Raw genomic sequence first — 21901 nt, 5'->3', positions numbered from 1 at the left:
TGAATATCTATTTTTCTGGTTCTTGGTTAATGTTTCTGAGAAACGCATTTTTGGAATGCTAGTTTATTGTTCTCTTGCTATGAATGTAACAGTACTAGCTCTTACAGTTTTCTTTCCTTTGTAAAGGCTGGCCTTTGTGAAGCAGAACAGGAACAAATGAGGAAAATTCTTTACCAGAAGGAGTCCAACTACAACAGACTGAAGAGGGCCAAAATGGACAAATCTATGTTTGTGAAAATCAAGACTCTGGGGATCGGTGCATTTGGAGAAGTATGCTTGGCCTGCAAAGTGGATACCCATGCCCTGTATGCCATGAAGACTCTGCGAAAGAAAGATGTGCTAAACCGGAACCAGGTGGCTCATGTCAAAGCGGAGAGGGACATACTTGCTGAGGCAGACAATGAGTGGGTGGTTAAGCTCTATTATTCCTTCCAAGATAAAGAGAACTTGTACTTTGTGATGGACTACATCCCTGGTGGGGATATGATGAGCCTACTGATTCGAATGGAGGTCTTTCCAGAGCGTCTGGCTAGATTTTATATTGCAGAGCTCACTTTGGCTATAGAGAGTGTGCACAAAATGGGATTTATTCATCGAGACATCAAGCCTGACAACATTCTGATAGACCTTGATGGGCATATCAAATTGACTGACTTTGGACTGTGTACTGGATTCAGGTGGACTCACAACTCAAAATACTATCAGAAAGGTAGTGTTCTTTAGCTTTATTTGTGATGGTATTGCATTATTTATTTTGAAACAAGCAGATGCCTCTTGGCAAAAAGGCCAGCTCAGAAAACAGAGGTGCCTATGTTGACAAAGGGTCAATGATAATGTGATTTGTCTGTCTCTCACTAACTCATTCAATTAGTTTGTTTCCAGTTTATTTCTGATACTTTTCAAATCCCTGTCAGTCACCTGGCTGACCACTGCACTAGCAGCAATTTTTCAGTTTGTACTTGTTTGGAAGGTCTCTTTTGATGGTAAAATAATTTAATCACAAATTGAAAGTAGTGCACACACTTCCTGTGTGTGCCATTGGGGAGGATTGATGTCTGTTGGCAAAAAGGTCATAAACAATTGGTATAGCTAATGTAAATATACTCCATTGTTCTTGTCTCCCATAAGGGAGCATGCTTCCTTGCACTGAGACAGACGTTTTGCTGGTTATGGAAAACAAATTGTGAAGGGGAGGGCAGAGGGAAAAGCCTTTGGTTTAAAGCTTAAATGCTGTTCTTCAGTGAGAGCAGAAGATGGCACAACTAGATCTAGAGAAATACTTTTCTCTTTGTGTGTTGTGTTTTATGACTGTGAATGTAAACTTCCTCTCCCATTTGTAAGGGAGCCATATCAGACAAGACAGCATGGAGCCGAGTGATCTTTGGGATGATGTGTCCAACTGTAGATGTGGAGATAGGCTGAAGACATTGGAACAAAGAGCTAAGAAGCAGCATCAGAGATGCCTAGCCCACTCATTAGTTGGAACCCCCAATTATATTGCTCCTGAAGTCTTGCTTCGTAAAGGTAAATAACCTGCATTTTTCTCTTGTTTAAGTGAAAATGGATGCTTTGAAATGCTTTTCTTTCTTTCTTCTTTTTTTTTTGTTTGTTTGTTTGGTTGGTTTTTCCTTCCGTTAAATAAGTTTGCTGCTTTGGAAGATTTGTCATCCTGAAGGCCACAAACACTTAGCTCAGATTAAGGAGCTAAGGATTAAGGATTTCTCTGCATGCTTCGCTGTTTAGCATCACATTGCTGACACTGGTCATGGTCATACTTTGTGTGTCTGTGGATAGTCTGTGTATATCTACACTCTGAGGCCTTGAATGAGGCTGCTAATTAATGTGTCAGATGATGCTGGCAGTGATATTTTGCACGTATAAAGCAGATTGTCTGTGCTCATGGAGTACAGCTGTGACCGCTAGTGAGTTTACATAGACCAGTGAGTAGCCAGCCGATGGGTTCCGAATTACTGATTCAGATTGACCACTTATCATATGGATGATGGAAACTTGTGGAAACATGTCCTTCGGGTTCCCATCCACGATTTTGGGGAAAACCAACAGAAAGTCTTCCACAATTTATGCTGGACATCCTGCATTCAAAATCTCGGCCTGAGGAATTTAGACAGTTCTTGGTGGCTATCCATGTACAACAGATATGGTCACTATAGTAAGAAAATTAGATGTTCAAAATTGTCTACAAACCAGATCCTAAGCCTGATCATTCTCAAGTTGAGAGATTTCACATTGGACCCTGCATCGTCCAGTCACACAAATTTCCATTGAAATCGGTGTTTAAATCCTCCATTCCTATTCAGACATCTCAAACATTTAATTACTGTTAAAAGACAATGTATATGTTTGAAATTGTTCCTCTGCTTAGAACTTACTCAAAAAGTCATCTGTGTCTCGCTTCTGTCTCTAGAGCCAGACTGTCTTTCAGCAGCTTTTCAAACTCGTGGTGTCACCTCCACTGAACCTACATGGGACATCAGTCACTGAACGTTTTTGTTATTGTTTGAGGTCCAGTTTGTGCTGTGTAGTGATGCAGTTGTGAGACAGGGCACAAAAAAACCCTAATTCTTTCTAATTATATTATTTCACCACTCACTTTTGTTGACAATTAAATTTATTGATAAAGATTCCCAGACAACAGGATTAGATATTTACTGACAGCAATAGAATTTAGCTCAGCAAGCAGAAGTGACTTTATAATAAAGGTGGATTTGGAGTCCTTCGTTTTTTAGGTCACAAATCGCTTCCCTGAGGAAAGATAGAAATGTGTGCTGTGTGGTTTGATACTTGGTTGCAAGTAGTTCTGTGGGTGGTGCAGGACAACCTTTTGCCTTTCAGGTTACACTCAGCTCTGTGACTGGTGGAGTGTTGGTGTGATCCTTTTTGAGATGTTAGTGGGACAGCCTCCTTTTCTGGCTCCTACACCCACAGAGACCCAACTGAAGGTAAGTTGAAGCAAAATTCCAATCCGTGTTAGCAACATTTTAACCTTTTCCCTCCCTTCTCCTCCATGCACAGACCTATCCCCTCTTGTTTTACTAGAGAAAGCAGCACTGATTACAGAAGGCTGATTTTAAATAGTTCTATGCAGGGACAAATCCTTTCCCAATCAATGAAGATACTCAGTATCAGACTAGAACTGATTTGTCCAACTGCATAGATAGTTATTAGTTTTATGAGTCTTCTGAGCACAATTCTGATTCTTTAAGCATAAGTTAAATTCCTTGGAGTGCCTATCAGAATTAAGCTGATATGCTAGTGATAATTATAGTTGGCAATGTGTTTCAGAGCTTATCTCATGACCACCTTTGCTATTTTACGTTTGGAGATGAAATGAAGTAATTCCTTGAAGTCATTCCATGAAGTCATGTGTAAACTGAACATGTTCTCAAACCTGACTGTGGGAGCATTCAGGAAGGAATTTGCCTCGTTTATAAATGGAATTGCTCCTTTTATCTGCTATCTGATGATGCCTCTTGATTAATTAAGATAATTATTAGTAGACAATGCGATCTAATCATTGGGTTCTTGAACCGTTAAAATAACTATGCAGACTGTGAGTTGGCTAGTTATGTGTGTATGTCTGTCCAGTTAATGTTGACCGTTGGAAAGGTTTTGTTTCCACGTGTAGGAGTTTAATACCTTTCTTTCCTCCAGGTGATAAATTGGGAAAGCACATTGCACATTCCCTCACAGATCAAGCTAAGCCCTGAGGCAACTGATCTCATCACAAAACTCTGCTGTGCTGCTGAGGACAGGCTTGGAAGAAATGGAGCAGATGATATTAAGGCCCATTCTTTCTTTCACTCTATGGACTTCTCCACCGATATCCGCAGGCAGCCAGCTCCCTACGTTCCAAAGATCAGCCATCCAATGGACACTTCAAATTTTGATCCAGTCGAAGAAGAAAGTCCTTGGAATGATGCTAGCGGTGACAGCACCAGGACATGGGATCCACTAGCCTCTTCCAATAGCAAACACACAGAGCATGCGTTTTACGAGTTTACTTTCCGAAGGTTCTTCGATGACAATGGGTATCCATTCAGGTATCCCAAACCTTCTGGAATGGAAGTTGGTCAGTCTGAGAAATCTGATGTAGAAGACAAAGGCGTGGTGGATCAGACTGGAGCTTGTCAGCCTGTATATGTGTAAATTATTGTATAGAGTATTCCAAATAAGACTAATCTCAAATCCAGTAGGGCCTTTAACTGATCCTTTAGGAGCTGATCCTGCAGCGCTTGTTCAGGTGTAACTTCAGCTGAGGCTGGAGTCGTCCTGGGGAGTCAGAATCTTGCAGGGCCAGGTCCTAAAAACGGCACTCTTGGAAGTTCAGGTCAGTTTTACTGTAAATAACTTTGTTGATAATTACACTTGAAATCCTGGTCTTCACCAAAATCTGCGAGGCCAGCAATCTGTCGTTTCTAGGCCTATTTTTATTTGAGGTCAGCGTCCCCCTACTCAGATTAACATTTACAGAATTCTGAAACTGTCAGCGTTATTTTTTAAATGAATAAAGAGCACTTATATTTTGTTTATAGCAGGGGTTTTTTTCCTACTAAATTATAGGTATTAACTTTGACAAATCATGCTGCTGTTCTTCTTTTCTACGTTTTTATTTTATCCATAGCACTTATTTCACATTTAGGAAGATGTTTAAAGCTGAAGAACATGTGATGAAAGGTCTCTGTGCAATAATGTAAGAAAGAAAAATGAAAAAAAAAAATATCGCTCTCTAATTTTCTAAATTTACTGATGCCATTTTATTCACACCGTGATTTTTGTTTATTATGTGTATTTTCCACATTTCAAAATTGTGACATAACCTTAAAGCTGCTTTATTTCCTTCTGCTTATTGGAGTGTAATAGAAAGTGTGAGCAAGTGACAATTTGGGTGTGATTTCATTGTCTAGTGTGTGAAGAATGTTGCATGAGCAGTGTTTTTCTATTTGAAATGGCCTTTTCTTGCCATTCACAGGCAGGTCCTGTGGATCCTTTTTTACTAAGGGTCTAAAATTAGACCATTTTAAACCGTGTGTTGATAATATATTGTGTGGGTGGTTTCCTCTTATGATTGTATCCAATATTAATTTTGTAAAACAGATTGCAAAGGTTATAACTGAATAGTGATTTTGTGGTCTGATGTAATAGATCATTTTAGCAAACACATATCATCAGCACACACGTTTCCCCACGAAGGATCAATAGCAAAACTATTCTTAGGAAGCTGATTTGTGGCAGCAGCCTAAATCGAGCTTGTTCACGTAGCAGGCAGCACAATGTCCACAGTTTAATGCTGGCAGCAATGCAGAGCACCGATTCTAACATATGTGGCACAACATCTTCAGAACAGAATGTCCAGCGCTGTGCTTCTGTAACACGTCTGGATCCTGAGAGCGATGAGGCTGATGTCGAGTGCGTGCAGCTCCATGGACATCTACAGAACCTGGAGGTACGTGGCTTTTCCAGACATCAGGTCCTTACATGTGGCTGGTTGTGTGTCTGCTTAGGATCCTGATGTTTTAGGCACTGACATCTGAGAATGCTGGAATTGTTCATAGGTCGTTCTGTCCTGTTGTCTATAGGTAAGTGTTGCTGTGATGGAGCACAATAGTCCTGCGTTTCTGTCGAATTATAGGCATACTTTGAAATATCAATTCTTAACTATGTTAAAATATGCATTTTTCTTATATGTATAAGTGAGAATTATTCAAGGTGATATCAGAATGCTAAAGATAATTAAGCCATACATATTTGCATATATATTATATATAACTAAATAAGTAAACACACACAAAAATTCTTAATTCAGATTAGTGTAACAGTCCTATTTAAAGTGATTGACGTAATAACATTTGAGGAAAACACTCCTTTAATGTGTTTTTGCTTTATTTTATTTTTAAATCTGGAGCTTCATTATTTTTTCCGTATATTATTCCACATATTAATCCTTAATGTTTTAGCATATCCTATTCTATCCATTGTTTAGATATCTAAGCAACAACATATAAATACATCAGCCTAAACTAAACAAAAATGATTGTGTATTTGTTTACATTTGTATGAAAGGAATGTTCCAAGGTATGCAGTGCTTGTGTTGTGACAGTTCATGTAAGATTCAGTATTACTGCCTTTTTATATAGTAATGCCATTTTTGTTATTTACATCTATCTGACATTCTTTCATGTGGTAGGTTCTTTCTCAGGAACTCAATTTAACTGTTATTTATTGATATATCATTGCCTTTGAAAGCTTCTACTGGCACAATTTATTAAAAATCTGAATCAAAATCCAAAATGAGTTATGTGTTCTTGAAAAGGATAATTGCTGCCTGTTTTAAGATGGAATTTTAATGAGTTTGGTTTTGCAATGTTAGTGATGGGTTTGAGTTACTGTGCTGCAGCATTTGATGTGGGCTCTCTGGGTATATTAAGACAATTTATTCTGTCCTCATGGCCCTTGAGAATCAGGGGTGCGACTCCCAGGTGGAACTTGCTTTGATGTGACCAGATCCCTAAGTGGCATAAAATTCAACACAGCTACTTCTTCTGCAGTGGTGGCTCTGCCAGGGCAACCACCACCAGTGCATTTGCCTCCTCTGGCTGTTGCCTCTGGTGTGTTTCTGAAATGTAAATAATTCACCTGCAAATACAGAATCTTTGCAACTAAGCAAAACAAGAGAAACTAGCCCAGAAGGAAACAGGTGCTTCCACAATGGATATATTACTCATTTAAAGTCTATGCTGCAGGGAACAGAAGCCAACTCCCATTTCACCTAAAGAAGAACTGATTTGGAAAACAGATCTTCTCCAGCTTATCAGGTGCTGTCTCTAGAAGGCTCACATGTTACTCAGTTCAGGAGTAAATGGAAACTTGAAGTAAATTTTCAGAAATGTGGACAAGTAACCAAAATGCCAAATATTGGGACTGGCTCTGAGCATTCTTGGTTCTGCTGAACTTCTTGCAAAAGCATCTAGTATCATGTTAAAAAAGATAAAAAATACCAACAACCTTTTCCTTAAAAAAAAACCCCAACAGAAGAACAACAAAAAGCCCTTAGTTGTAGCTATTCCTGACTGAAAGTAAAGAGTTCGTTAATTCTGAAGTGGTGTTCTTGGTGGACGCCACAGGTGACATTCGAGATGTAATCCTAACTTTACTAAGTCAAGGTTGAACCTGCTGCTGATCTCAGCGAGACAGGAATTTCATTCCTGGGTTTCAGCAGAGACGCATATGCACAGTAACACCCCTTACTGTGTGTACAAAAGGCTAAACAATTGCCTCTGAAAATGTAAGTAATTTCTGTTTCCAGAATGGAAACTTCATAATGCGACCATGTTGGTGACACAGGAATAGAAGGCGCCTCTGCAGCCTTTCCTATCTCTGTTCTTCAGTATGGCTAGATTTGCCAAGAAGCAGCAACCGTTTTTGATAAGCAAATTATTCCTAGTTTCATGCAAAAGAACTAGCAGCAGAAGTGATAACCAGGTACCTAACTTGAATAGCATGAAAGCTGCATGAGGGAGAGAAGCATTTGACTTTTAAGTGTGACTGGAGGAATTAGGCTGGCTGCAGGAAGCAGGTGACAGCCCAGAACTTCATGGAAAATAATTCTCACAAACATTAGAAAATTCTGTTCTTTCTCCTGTCATTTTTGGGGCATGACATAACTGCCTTAAAGCTTTCTTAGAGAAGCTGTAATGAGAAGAAGAATTTAGAACATAGGCTTTGGTTTTATCTCAAAATGCAGAAACATTGGCAGAAAATGGCAACTGTTACTAAAATTATGATTGGAATTAAAATTATTAAATCTTTCCCACAGGAAGTAATCTCAAGAATAGATAGTATGGAAATAGCAACCATTAAAACACACACACACACACACACACACACACACACACACAAAAAAAAAAGTGTACAAATATTTTTCCTGACAAATCCGCTGCAGCGAGAACATGGAAGTTTTGCCTTCCTCTGGTGTCTTCTCTGAGCAGTCAATGAGCAGTGAGTGACATTTGTTAAAAACAGGGTCCTGGGCTCATTCTTATCAAAATAAGCTGAGGATTTGATGTGTAAAGCTGTGGTCACCTTCTGCAAGTGGAGAAGGAACTGGAGCCTGGTGACATGGACAACTTAAATTCAGATGGACTGATAGATGCACTGACTTTGCCAGCTCTTGTGGTTTGGAAAGTGCCTTTATGTCACTTCCAAAAGATGAAAAATACCTGTGTCTGTGTGTACTGATGTTCAGATGGGTGAAGGAAATGGAGCTTCCTGAAGCAGGCCTTGTGAGATCTGAAGCGTTTCTTCAGCTTCAGTGGAGTGCAAAAAATAGCAGGGTGTAAGGCGCACCTTTTGTGCTTGTCTTGGTCCTGGGATCCCTGTGACCCAGGAAAGCACCGGGCACTTGGCCCCTTGGCTGCTGTGACAAAAGGGGGAATTGAAGGCATGGGTGAGGGGAATAGCTGTTCGTGTTACATCACAAATGGCAGCCAGGAAAAAGACTGCAGAGATGGTCTTGCCGTGCTACAGTGGTTACCCCACGGGGGTGCCTGTGTTCGGGAGAACATTTATGTCGGCACCTCCTGTTTGTCTAACGCTTTTTGGGAGCACGCAACAGCCTCCTCAGAGAGCCCTGCTGGGCAGGAGGGAGGCGGCACAGCTGGTCACGCAGCCAGCCAGACCCCAGCTCTGGGTCACACTGTGCGGGGAAGGAAGAAGCTCCCACACGGGCTCCATCTGGACTGTGTCAAGGGACAGCAGAGCAAGAGCTTACTGTGGTTCTGCTGGTTTGCCCAGCCATGGGCCACCAAGGAGCTCGCTGTGTGCCGTGAAGGGCTTTCCACACCTGAGATTTTCCCCTAAGCTCCTGACTCTGCTTCTGAATGCTGCATCGACTGTCCCATAAATAGGCTTGTCTTAAGCTACAGCTTTTCTTTTTCTTTTTTTTCTTTTTTCCCTACCTTTATGCTGTTGGGCAGCTATGGGTATTTGTTGTTTCTTTTTCTTTCCTTTTTTCAGGGCTGCACAACTCTGCTCCTTTCCAAATGGAGCACTGATAACTTTCTTTTCTAGAAAGGAGAAGGATCTGCAGGTCACTCAGTAATGCAAAGTCTAAACATGAAATCACTTCTGAGAGCACCAGCTCAGCCTCTCATGTCAGTAGCCTCATAGTCTGATGAGTTATTGCATCTTCTTAATAATTGTTTTCCACAGCATTGGTCATTTTTGGCCTTAATAGCAACAGCTTAAGAACCGCCTGTGGCTTTTGTTGGTCTGATGGCAGTTTTAGGGTAGCTGATTTCACTAAAAACATACCTGATTGTGCTGAATAATACAGCCAGCAAAAAAGAAGAGAAACACATGTTTCATTTTAGGTGTCTGACTTTGCTACTGGGTCCTCATCACAAGGGCAAACGTTCATTACCACATTCTTATGGAAGGCTCAGTGGTCCAACAAATAGATATGTACCTTACAGGTATGTTCAACCAGCTATTTATAGTGTCTGGCTTTAGCTCAACATTGAGGGATTGGGAAAACGGTTTTTTGATTTGGTTTTTCTAGACACGAAATCTAACAGATAAGAAAGGTCAAAATTCAGGGCTGATGTGCAGGATAAGAGCTTCAAAAGCATCTGACTGGAGTGTGCTCTAACTTGATGTTATGATGAAACTCCAACAGAAGGAGGTTTTTTAAAAGAGGAACTCACTTGAGTGGAAACCGAGGAGACCACAGATATCCACTGTTCTGTCAATCCCTGTTCAGGTTGGCTATCTAGGCTGGCTTTACAGCTGCTTTTGCTTTGGATGGGGCCAGGGGTCAGTAAACAATAGGACCATAGAAATGCCTGTTGGATGTGTTCTCTGGAGATCCGCTGTCTGACCTCCCACTCAGCGTGGGCCCAGGGCCAGCGCTGGGTCTGGCCAGCCAGGCTTTGTCCCGCGAAAGCCTCCAGGGACGGCACGTCCTCCCCCAGCACGAGGGGCTGAGGCTGAGTGGAGCAGGAGGTGGCTGTCACCAGCCAGATCTGCTGCTCTCCAAGCCCTTCAGAGAAGCCTGGCAGTGGGTTGGCACAGTTGTCGTTCTTGGCATCGTGGCACTGCACAAAAGCCTCATTGCCATTGGGCATTGTACCATAGCTGTAGGAATGCACAGAGAGATGGTGTCCAGCCAAAATACCTTGAAAATACATAGAGCTAAAGGGCTACACGAAGGATTATGAAGCTGTTGAGATGTTGGTGCACATACCATTTTGGCTATGTCCCCAGCCTTTGCCCACCACTGAATGGAGCTGTGCAAAGCCAGAATACGAGTCACACCCAAAAGGGATCCTTTTCAGAAAATGTGCACCCACATAGCCCGAGGTAGAAGGGGTGGCTGCCACAGACCAGATGCCATTTCACAGATGGAAATGCCAGACGAATGGCAGAGCCCTGGGAGGGAGGACAAAGATCTGCTGCAAGCCTGGCGGGACACCTGTGGCATGTCAGCATGTCCCAGCTGTGCGGTAGGGCTGTGACACTGACAAGTCAGTGCTCTGCCCCCTACATGCTTAATAGTGGTGCAATTATCTAAATAAAAATATCTCCCAGAAGAAAATAATCTTTCCATTCCCAGGGATTGGGTGAGGACAGGCCGCTGCCCTCAGGGAATTCTATCTGTGTTGCTGAGGAACAAGTCACTGGGCAGAAAGAGTAAAATTCAAATCCATAGTGTTGGGGTTTTTTCTGTTGTTTTTTTTTTTTCCCCCCCAAAGAAAATGCTTCTCATAGGAAAATACTGGTTTAGCAACATGGAAATATTTTGGGAGAACTTACTGGTGCATTTAAAATCATACTTCCAAAAAATGATTAAAATACTTGGTTTCCAAAAAAATCAGAGCACAAAATGTAATAAAAAGGCCAAGGGCTTTTACTATATATAACACACTATATTCAAAATTATAAAAATAAAAATGGACAGCTGTGACTAGGTCATTTTCATATTTCCAGAAGAGTTTTTGGAAATACAATTTCTTGGAAATTTCCAACTGTGCATTCCAATTCAGGCCTAAAAGATTTGGTTTTAACATTCCATTTCCCATATAACAGGACCTGCCAATTTAAACTAGCTCTAAAAATAACAAAAGAGGTCAAACAAATCCAAGTAGCACCTGGAAATAAAATGAACTTCATTTGCAGCCTCATCTCACATTTAACTCTGATGCTGTCAGTCTTATTGTCTTCTTTCTAAAGGGCTGGGAATGGAGGTGACAGCAGAAGCGGTGCTGAGGTTGTGATGCGCTGGGCCAGTGTCTGCAGTGTCCTTTGGCAGAGGTGTCACAGGTGGGGGGACAGCCCACCCACCCCACAGCGCCGCAGCCGCAACACCCTGAGTGACGGGGGTTTAAGCCGAGCTGCTGGACCCGCGCCACTGCAGCCCACACCTGTGGTGGAGCTGATTGCTGGGGAGCACCACTTTGTAAAGCCAACATGAGACAAGCAAAAGCTTATTTACTCAGGCTCGTAGCCAAGGGGTTGACACTGCTGGGCATGCATATTGCTTTAGTTTATTGAAGTGCTGTGGTTTGGTGATTTCTAAGTTGTTGTTTTGGAGTTTTTTTATTATTCAGTTCAGGGTAATGGTTGTCACTGGAATTGACGTCTTGAGTGGCTGCGTGTTTGCAGCAATGCAGGAACATTTTGTTATTGTTGTTTTCAAAATGAACTGTACCCCAGATCTGCTTTGCAGCTTTCCCAATGAAAGGTTAGAAAGTAATATAGATGACAAGACATAGTGATGTGAAAGCATTTCAGGGTTGGCAAGTTGAAGGCACACTGACGTAAGGCCGTGAGCAGACTGGGCGGGGTGAGCATGTCGCAAGGGCATGACTTCTGTGTGGGACAGAAGTGGGCCAGGGACCAACCACCGCTCCTGAAGCCAAGTGGTACCACCAGGCTCGTGTCCACACTGACTGGGACTGGTGTCCCATCCCCCAGGGATGTTTTACTGTCCCCACTAGCTGGGACAGTGTGACGCAGGGTCCGTGAGCAGCTGAGCAGTGCAGATGGTCCCAGCCCAGGAGATCTGTCATCTCTCTGCTACAGGAGGTCACAGTATGTGGGACATGCAGGCCATCCATGGGTGACAGCCAAGCCTCCATCTCCACTGTCACAGACGAGCAGACGTCAGGCTGAGCACAGCACACGATGCCCACAGGAGGCAGCATCCTGGGGCACCCCTGTCTTTCCCATCCCCGCAGAGGGGCCTCCCGGTGTGCCTTGGCTGGAAACAAAGCCCACACAGCCATGGCAATCAAGAGAAATCCCTGCCGCTGGTAGCTCCCCAGCCAAAGCTAATTCCATGTTCCTAACGGTCTTGCACTTGGCCCTGGTAATTAATACAGTCACGACCTTGAAGCCTAATTACTCAAAGTCACGCTAAAATGAAGACCCTCAAGAGGAGTCTGCTGAGAAGCCGTGATCGCAGTGCTGCTGTGGCTACACTGCCTTGCTCTTGTGTTTGCTCTCGGTTAAATTGAACCTACTTCAAAATCTCCTACGTAAGGTGAGCAACTTGGTGGCAAGCTGCAAAATTATAATTGCTTGCTGTGGAGATAGCTTGGAGGGATTTTTAACAGCTGGTTCGGGAATCAGCTGATTTAATAAGAGGTTTTGCCAAAGCACAGTAGATTGCTTCCAGCACATTCCTGCTTTGGTTCCTGTTCCACCTCAGCTGTAAGACACCTTGAGGTGACCTTACGCTGGCCTAAGTGGCCCAGTCTGAATTCAGCACAGGAGGTTGGACTGAGACCTGGGGGCCCCTGCCAGCCCTGAGAAGTCTATGACTCTGGGCCAAGAATGGCCAGGACCTGCCAGAGCCTCCCTGGGCCAGAGGATGGACATCTCAGCAGCAGCAAAAAGGCTCAGTAAATACAATGGAAAACAGCTTATCTGGAATGAAAAATGCTCTTTTCTAGCAGCTGAGAACCAGCAAGGAAAATGAAGCACGGCTGTACCCAGCAAGAAGGAGAAAACAGGGATGATTAGTGAGCTTAGGAGTAACTTTGTGGTTCTCTGCTCAGCAACAGACAGGACAACTCAGGGACAGCAGCTGCAGTTCAAGGGACGGGGAGGAAACTTTCCAAAATAGATCACAGATCCCGGTTCTTCCCTCTTTTTTCTAATGCATTTAAATTAACTTTGCACGTAACTGGCTGACTTAAATTAAATGATTAACAGCCCCTCTCTTACATAAAGCTGTCTCATCCCTTTATTATGAATTTAAATGTTACTTTGCATTTTCCAAGTGTCAACATACCTAATCAGGCTTGACTTCCTTTTGAGAAACATCAATAAAATAACAGCTTCTACTGTCAGGCTCTGGCGTGGTTCCCAGTTATTGAACTACTTGAAACAGCATTTGTCACTGCTAAAACCCATTTTTTAATATAACATGAAATAGGCCATAGAAGTTGAACTACTGCCCTCTTTTGGGGAGGACAACTACTGCTCATGTCTGCCACCAACAGATAATGAATTATCTCAGTATTGCGAGCACAGTGACAAAATGGTTTTGTACACAGCATATTATCCTTTAATACCCCAAATTCCACATGGTGTTTGCACCTTCCTTTACAATTAACAGTGGCTTGTCTAGGAAAGGTTTCTGCAGTCAGTGATGGTTTCTGTGTCTCCCTGTTCTTCTTCTACAGCTCCTGTGGGCACAGAATAACTCTGTGCTGCATGACACTGGGATCAAAAACTCACATCGTCGGCATGAGTTTTAATTGCTTACACTATACTAGGGAGAATAGCATAGGTTTATCGGGTCTCCGTAGTCTGATTTTCAGATGGCTTTCTCTTGCATTGGGAAGCCCAGAGTTAATATGTACTTATATTAACATGAACATATTGTGCTTCTATTAAGATTCTTTCCCCTAGTGTCTGTATTTATTTTTAAAGTGAATAACAGCCGTTAAATGGTCACAAGGGGAATACCAGAATCTGTCAGAGCAGATACTGGTACATGTCCCAAGGCAAAACCAGTAGAAATGTAGAGGCAGATAAGGATGTTTAAAGCCCAGAGAAAAGACATTCAAGAACACCTGTGCTTTTGCAATTCAGCTTCTAGTTTGTTTTTAAATCCTGGGATACGAGTCAAAGGTGAAACATTTCCTATGAGTCCCTGCACGAGGCAGCTATAGCTGATCAGCGTCCATGAGAAGTAACAAGAACTGGTTGGTATGGAATCAGCAGAGATTTTGGGGGAAAATGCCAGTCCCTGGGTGGCACACTTCACTGCCTCCTTCACACTTGCTGTCAGTGAACAAAAAGTGAAATGAGGGGAGATGCAGGTTCAGAAAACCTGTTGTCATGTGTTCCCTCTCATCTGCTTTGCCTTTGGCTTCGCTTTTATCACTGAGGTTAGGCAGAAGAGATGTGAAGTCTTGTCACTAGGATTACATTTGTTTCTCCATCATGGCTCTTCCTAATGGACTCTCAAGCAGTGGCTTGAAAGATGGATGTCTTGTGTCATCTTCGAAAGGGGCTGAAACTCAGTTCCTAAAAGGTGCTTATAAGCATCTGATTTCTCAGTTGCCTCTTGTCATCATTTAGGCAGCTCTTGCAACTCTCAGGTCACTGCATAGATAACACAAAAGCCCCTCCTAAGTCCAAATCCCATAGGGTCCCCAAATTCAGACATCAAATCTTGCCCCACTCCTTACAAGCTGCTGAGGGTTCTTCTTCAAGGTGATTCCAGGTCAGCACAAAATGAGAATCTCAACCTAGAGAAGGGAGTGCTCACCTGACCATTACAGTCAATTTTGTTAGACATGTTCTGGCTAATTGGCAATTAGAGTGGCTAATTGTGTCTTGTTCATCAGGGTACAGGACTCGGGTGTAAGATGAAGTTTCTGCTTCAGAGCAAGATTTTTCAGTTTCTTCCTTCCGTATCTGGAGGTAGATGCTACTATATAATCTGTACAAATTTATATGGGTCTTTTGCAAGAAAATTTTGGGTAAGTCTGTGTATTAATCTTTTAACCAAGTGTCTTACTAACTGGAAGTAGAATCGGTCCCGCTCTAGCTTAATATTGCTCTTTATACAAAATAAAACATCTTCAACATATGAAATCAAGAGAGTTTCCACGCTATGACAGCCAGTGGTCTGATGAGATGGATTGTCACAGGAAGGGTGAGAGGAACTTCTGGCACCAGGAGAGGTCCAACATGAGCCCCTCTCCCACCTCCAGCCATGAGGCCACCGGTGACAGCCAAGCAAAAGCAGCTCCCTATTTGTTCGCAGGTGAGAAAGCTGGGCTTTGGGTGGCTGCTGCCCAGGAACAGATGCTGATCTCTGCCCAGAAGTACCAGATGGGTGACAAAAGTGTTGTTCTTCTTTTCTATATCAGACTCAGCTGCCTCAGGTGGTTCCCTCAACAAAGGACTGTGTTTGTTATAAGCTTCTAATAAGACACACATCTCACCCTAAGAATTATTTCTGGGACCTGGCTACGTAATTTAAGGCTATAGAAAATAAGTGACACCACAAGTTCAGGCACTGATGTGCCTTTTGTTGATCTACTCTTGATGATCTTTAAGGCTGAGGTCCGGATGTCATCAGCAACTGCTGATGCTAATGAGAGCGGAGAGCACCCCACGATCTCAGTAAATTAAGTGCTAACTTTAATAACTGCTGATCTAAACCTCAGCTACTGCTTGTGAGGGACCTGCTGATACACCTCATCCCGCATCTGACTGTTTTGGATATTTCCCAGTCTTCACTTAACTACAACCAAGTTAACTCTGTAAAGAATTGATGTTTGTGGTGTTTACCACCTCATGAACCGGGCAGAGAGGACTCGTCATTTAGTCACTATGGAGCCCAAGGGTAATCACATCCCACAGGCTTGATACGTTGGAAGAGTGCTCTGTAGAGTAAAACGTAATGATAATAATTCCTGGACCCTGTAAGAAACAGAAGCCAAGGGTCGGCCTTTCCTCAGGGCCAGATGCACAAGCTGCGGTCGGTCGGGGCCATCTTGTGGTAAGATGCTTGTACAATCATTTTCAAAAGGTCCCAAAGGAGATGCCATTAGGTTAAGAAGAAAAACTGAACTTCCCCCGACCTTTTTGTGTTACTGATAGTATTTTAGTAAGCCAAAAATGAAGGTGACTGTGCGATAACCATTTGCATTAAATGCAGACAGGCCAAGGGCCTGCAAACAGCCGGGCCCCAGCAACAGGCCAAGCCGGACGGCAAAGAAAAATTGATTTTCTATTTTTCAGGTAGATTTTAGAAACTTCTCAGCTTTTAACCTTAATTTCCTGGAAGATTTAAAAATTATGTCCAATAATACTTTTTAAAATAAATACCATAGTTATGACAACCCCACAGAAATGCTAAAACAGGACTATAACAAATTTGTGACAGACAGGCTATGGTGGTTGGGACCATCGTCTTCGCACCAGAGCAGAGCACCACAGACCAATTGAGGGAGTGAAAATAGTGGAGTCAGACCTGAATAACCTTTGAAACTGTGATGGATATGCTCTGCTGCTGTGTATTTTGGCCAAAGACTGAGTGCATGTGCAGCTCGGCTTCCTCTGAAGCAGAACCAGAACAACTGTCACCTTGATAGGTGCTTAAAACAAAGCTACACTGTTTTGTAAACAGCAGTTAACTGGTTGTCTTCTGAAATTTTCCAAATATTGATAAACAGTAGGCAAAAATGTATTTTTCTTTAATTTATTGTAGTTTGCTAATAAAGTTTTGAAATCGACTTCCTTTATGTATTACTCTAATATATTGTTCTCACTCTTGCCTGGGTTGGATCACTACTTACAGCTGAATTAATATTGATGTCTAACAAGTGGCACTTACATATCTGGCTTTTAATACTCATTTTTCAGAAAAACATCCACTAGCAGAGTTGACTATAAGATAATCCTCTGCTTCAATTAACTGGCAACAGAAAGATGCTTGAGGAATAGTTGCAGTACAAGAAAATAAGGGAAAAGGCACCTGGAAAATGTATCTTCACCCCAGAAAAACTGAATCAATCACTGCATTACTCTGGGGACTACTATTGCTTGATGGGTCAGCCCTGACCTGCTCTTTCCCAGTTTGGACCTCAGTTCAGGGGTGACTGTACCCAGCTAACTCCCTTTCCCTCCATGATCATGTCATAGTTAGGACAGACTGATGTTTCAGAGCAGCCCACCTGCATCAGGTGAGGAAGAGTGTGCACAGGAGCATCACTGAGCTCAGACAGGAGTAGACGATTTTCCATATGCCTTTAGTTGGGCTCGAGCCACTATTCTGCCTCCATCCACTGTTGCAAACACAGCACCCCTGGGGTAGGTACAGCAATGCCTTACATGGAAAGACAACATGAGGAAAGGAAGGATGAAATTCAAACATAGGTGGCTGGTGTTCTCTCAGGCAGCTTTAGGTAGTCCATGGACAAGGTCACCAGCAGTGTCTGGATACAGTCCTGAGTTAAACAGGTCATGAAGGTTGGACCATCGTGTGGTTTCCAGTAGAGATTCTTTCACTTGAGGATGCCATTGATCAGCTGGGAAGTTGGCATGGCTGCTACAATCACAGGAGAGAACATTTGGCTAAATCTGCTTCATGAATAAAGAGAAGGTGGATCCCAGGGTGGGATCCCAACCTGCCCCTGGGATCCCACCTCTCTCTGGACAGTGTCATAGCGTTTCATGAGAAGCTGCCTCCAGCAATGGCAGCTGTTGAAGGGATCCCTCCGCGCTCCTCAGGCTCCATCCTGCCTCTCCCTGCTCACTCTTGTCATTTCCCACAGCATCAGGCAGGGCAGCTGCCACCTTTCCGAACACCCTGTGTCACAGCGGCTGCCAGTCCTATTTCATGAGCACTATTTTCACCAAAATATTTGGAGTAGAGAAGCTAGATGCACTCCCTCTGAATAAAGGTGGATTCGTCTGCAGGATTGGATGGAAAAAAAAAAGTCTGTTCTCAAACAAAAATTAATGCAGCTGCCATTGTTATTCCAAGGTTTCAACAACACTGAGAAAAGATGACTGATATGTATGGCTATGTTGGAGTTGGTACATCAGCCTCCAATGCATTTCCTGACAACCTGGTAATAACCACTTCCTGGCTAATAAACACAGTCTCAGAGTTTATTTGCCTTAATCACCTTGTCCTTCCGCTTCAGAGTTCATCCAGCCCTAAACAATGCTATTGTATCTCTCTTTTTTTTTTCCCAGACACATCTTGATGTCAGAACTACAGCTAGCACAGGAAGAGGACGGAGGACATTGCACTGCTGGATCTCAGCACAGGGACCTACTGTTTAGTGGCCTTGCCTGAAATGTTGAAATGTTGCTGTGTTGGATCCTACAGACCTGTTATCGCCCATTGTGATGTGTTTCTTCTCATTTATCAGCACTTTAGCACCGATACTCGTTTTACTTAGATTACTCTGGTCGGATTATTCCTAAATGCAGCTGCTCAGTTGTACCTATGGGAACAAATAAAAGTTCTGTAATAACAGCTTTGAAGAATGGAGTCAAAACAGCAGCAAAAGAACAAAGCAAACACAGTCACAACTTGACTCCTGCACACTTACTGTCCCAACATCCCAACAGAAAACCTTCTTCAGCATTTAGTTCATTGTATAGGCCCTCTGCATGCTCAGTTGAAACCAACCAAATCTACTTCTTGTTACACATGTGGCATTTCTCCCTCTTTATCCATACCAAAAGTCAGGTTTCTCTAAGACAAGGTAAAGGACAAATTTTAGTCAGTATTTCTGCACAGAAAATGGCACTTCCAAGCTTCAGAAACAAATGACCCTGCATTTTTCTGTGCCACCCTGGAAATTTGATCCCTCCAGCCTCTTGAGCAATTGGACTCTAAGGGAAACAATCCTCTGAGTAAATCATTAGTAATGCTACGTTTGAGGCTAAAATGAAACTGTTCATCTGAATAGTTCTAGTCATTTAGACAGACTGTTTACTGTGATGCTCACTTTCAAGTGACACATTATCTAGAATTACTGAAAAATGTGCTGGCAGATGCTACAGCTAAGAATAACGTGAAGCAGTCAGGTGATTTGCACAGGGAAAACTGCTTATGAAGATGGGCAATCCAAGAGATAATCTTTGTTTTCTTATATTAAAATCCTAATCAGGATTAAATTATCAATAAATTATCAACTTGCTTTTTAAATTGAAAGTTTTAAAATAAGCTGTCAGAGAATTTACAAATTATATTATAGACTGATTATATATTAGGATTGTTGCCTTCATTTTCTCCAAAGCAGGATCCTTATAAACTATTTTAGATCGCGTAGGACAATTACTCTCATTATTTATATTTGACATCGTTCGTTTGCTCACCAAAATTTTTTTAATAAGAGTTACAATTATGTTAACTTGGTAATTTTTCGTATATTAAATAATCAAGCATGTTTCTAAGGGTAATGTCCCCAAAATCCTCAAACCAAATCCAACCATCCTCTGAGGTGTAAGAGTAATCCTGTTAATCCCATGGTATTTGGAAAGCAAACTTTAAAATAATGTGTAACATACAAAGCATACTCCGTTATAACATTGTTACAGTTCTTCCCTCGATTAGTATCATTTGGGGGGGGCAGACTAGGCTACTTAATTAGGCTGCTTGGCTACTTAAGCTGCAATCTGATATTCATTATCTGTACTACCTGAATACATTGCACCGACTTCCCAGCCCCATGTCACCCACTTCCCAGGACAGGTGCTTGTGTGACCATGGGATTTCCCAGACTGGGGAATTAATCTTGCTGAACAATAAGGCAACAGAAACGCTAGATTATTTTTTCCAGTTAGGAAAGTTTCCCAGCATGGGCCACTGCACAGCCTCACAAATGCTTGTGCCAGAAAAGTGCAGGAGGCAGCAGAGAAGGAGTGACAGGATCAAAACGTTGCCCGTTGGCTTTGTGTAGGTGCGGATTGCGCAGCTAATGGCAAGCATACCAAAGCTGAGCTCGACAGTGCTGCTGCTCCCCGCCGCCCCTGTGATGTCCCCTTGGTTGTGCTGGCGTCATTGTGCAACTGGTTAGCAACCTCGAGCAGAGAGCTCAGATCAAAAAATTACCCAGTAAAAGACTGGCTGATAATCTTGTCTGGATTCGTTTTCTGAAACACTTCAGTCAAGTGGACGGTTGTGCTGGCATGTGAAGGAGCAGAGTGAACTGACGGGGCTGGGAGGATGGGGTAGGGACGGGCAGGGTGGGGACTGCCTGAAGTGTCCCTCTTGCTGAAGAGCATCCGTGGAACCGTAATGAGACTGGCTCTGTCACCGCAGGAAAATTCATTACAGTCTGGTCTGTCATGAATCACCATTCTCTGTGTTACTGTGTTTCTTTTGGAACAGATCACACATTGATTTCAGGTCACCAGCTTTCACCTCTGAGCCCACCCTGTGCACAGCTTTCCGTGGGAATTGCACCTGGAAGAGGTTCTGGGGTTTCACACATGAGACCAGTGGCTTATATATCAAAAAAAAAAAAAAAAAAAAAAAGAATTGCTCACCAATTCAACATCATGGCTTTATTTATTCCACAAGATGCCCGCAATGACACCACAATTTTAACAGACCCAGTTTGCAGCACATTTCAGCTGTTTACTACAAATATTCCTTTGAGAAGTTAATACTCAAGGCTGCTTATCTAAGAGGCATGATGCTTTATATCATAATGTAATATTTCAATTTCTGACTGGCTAACCAAATTACTATGTGTTTGCTTTTCTGGTCAATACAAATGAAATAAAACCACCCTGTGATTAAATAAATCAAAGCCTTTATCTGAAGAAACAAATGCAACTTCATTTGAATTTATCTGAATAATCATGTGAATGTAACTTCACTGGCAACATTATACATGGACAACCAGCAACAAAATCCTTGTTGAAACACTTTTTAATATGCATTCCTCTAATACTCTGCTAACTGGAAAAGAAGACAGGGAAGTCATGACAGGAGAAAGCTGTGATGGCCTCCGGGAGGTAAAGCACATTCTGACAGTGTGTTGTCTCATAAAAGCTTCACAGCCACACTGCTAAAAGTGTTCGTCTTTAACCCCGGCCACTACGTGAACGCATCTCCTACACCCACTGCGGTGCTCAAGGGGCTGGACATGATTGCACCCACTTTGTAAAATAACTCTGGGTTGGACCCTGAAAAGCAGAGATCAGTAAACCTTTCGTATGTATCTGACAAATTTGTTGAAATGATACTTGAAGAACGAAGGCAAAAATGCCTAGAAAATCATCAGATGCTATGTTAATGTTGAACTAGCATGCTTTCTGTATAAGACAATCATGTTCCAGTGATCTCACAGCATTACTTAAAAATTGTGACAAGAAGATGGAAAGCGAGAGGTAATTTTTTTTTAATTTAGTCTTTCAGGAGACTGTTTATGAAGATAAGTGGCTCTGAAATGAGAGTACAAATAATACAATGAAAAGGAACTGGTTAAAAAGACAACAATCTAAAAGAGATTTATGATAAATCTGATAAAAATTAGGAAGAGGTGCTTCAAGGTTGTGTATTAATTACATTATTGTTTATGATATTACCATCTGGAAGAGGAAATATTAGATAAACAATCTGTGGATTGTACATTAATTATTTTGAAAACAACAGGTGCAGGTCATGGTACTTCAGAGACATTTAGTAAGAATATATGAATGGACAACATGATAGTAAATGAAAATTCAATAGCAACAGATACAATACAATAAACACTGGAAACAAAAATTTAAACTATCCATACATCCTCAAAGGGTCTAAATTAATCTGATCAGCTTAAGGAAAGTATCTGTGCATGAACAGAGCCAGCTTCTTGAATACCTCTGGTAAGCATGCAGCACAGCCATG

The 21901-nt window shown here is 42.2% G+C and overlaps 1 protein-coding gene across 2 annotated transcripts in view; it reads left to right on the top strand.

Annotated features, from left to right (window-relative positions):
* Positions 1-6309, top strand: part of LATS2 (large tumor suppressor kinase 2) — a 49833-nt gene extending 43524 nt beyond the window's left edge. For both annotated transcript variants that reach the window (XM_071804135.1, XM_065830988.2), the window contains 4 exons: positions 127-709; positions 1342-1524; positions 2854-2960; positions 3673-6309. In XM_071804135.1, the coding sequence (XP_071660236.1) occupies positions 127-709; positions 1342-1524; positions 2854-2960; positions 3673-4167 (1368 nt within the window). In that variant the 3' untranslated portion in view covers positions 4168-6309. The remainder of the gene's footprint in view (positions 1-126; positions 710-1341; positions 1525-2853; positions 2961-3672) is intronic.
* The last annotated feature ends 15592 nt before the right edge of the window (positions 6310-21901 follow it).

The sequence above is a fragment of the Patagioenas fasciata genome, chromosome 1, assembly GCF_037038585.1.
Source record: "Patagioenas fasciata isolate bPatFas1 chromosome 1, bPatFas1.hap1, whole genome shotgun sequence".
NCBI classification, from domain to species: domain Eukaryota; kingdom Metazoa; phylum Chordata; class Aves; order Columbiformes; family Columbidae; genus Patagioenas; species Patagioenas fasciata.
This window is presented reverse-complemented; position numbering and strand designations above follow the sequence as displayed.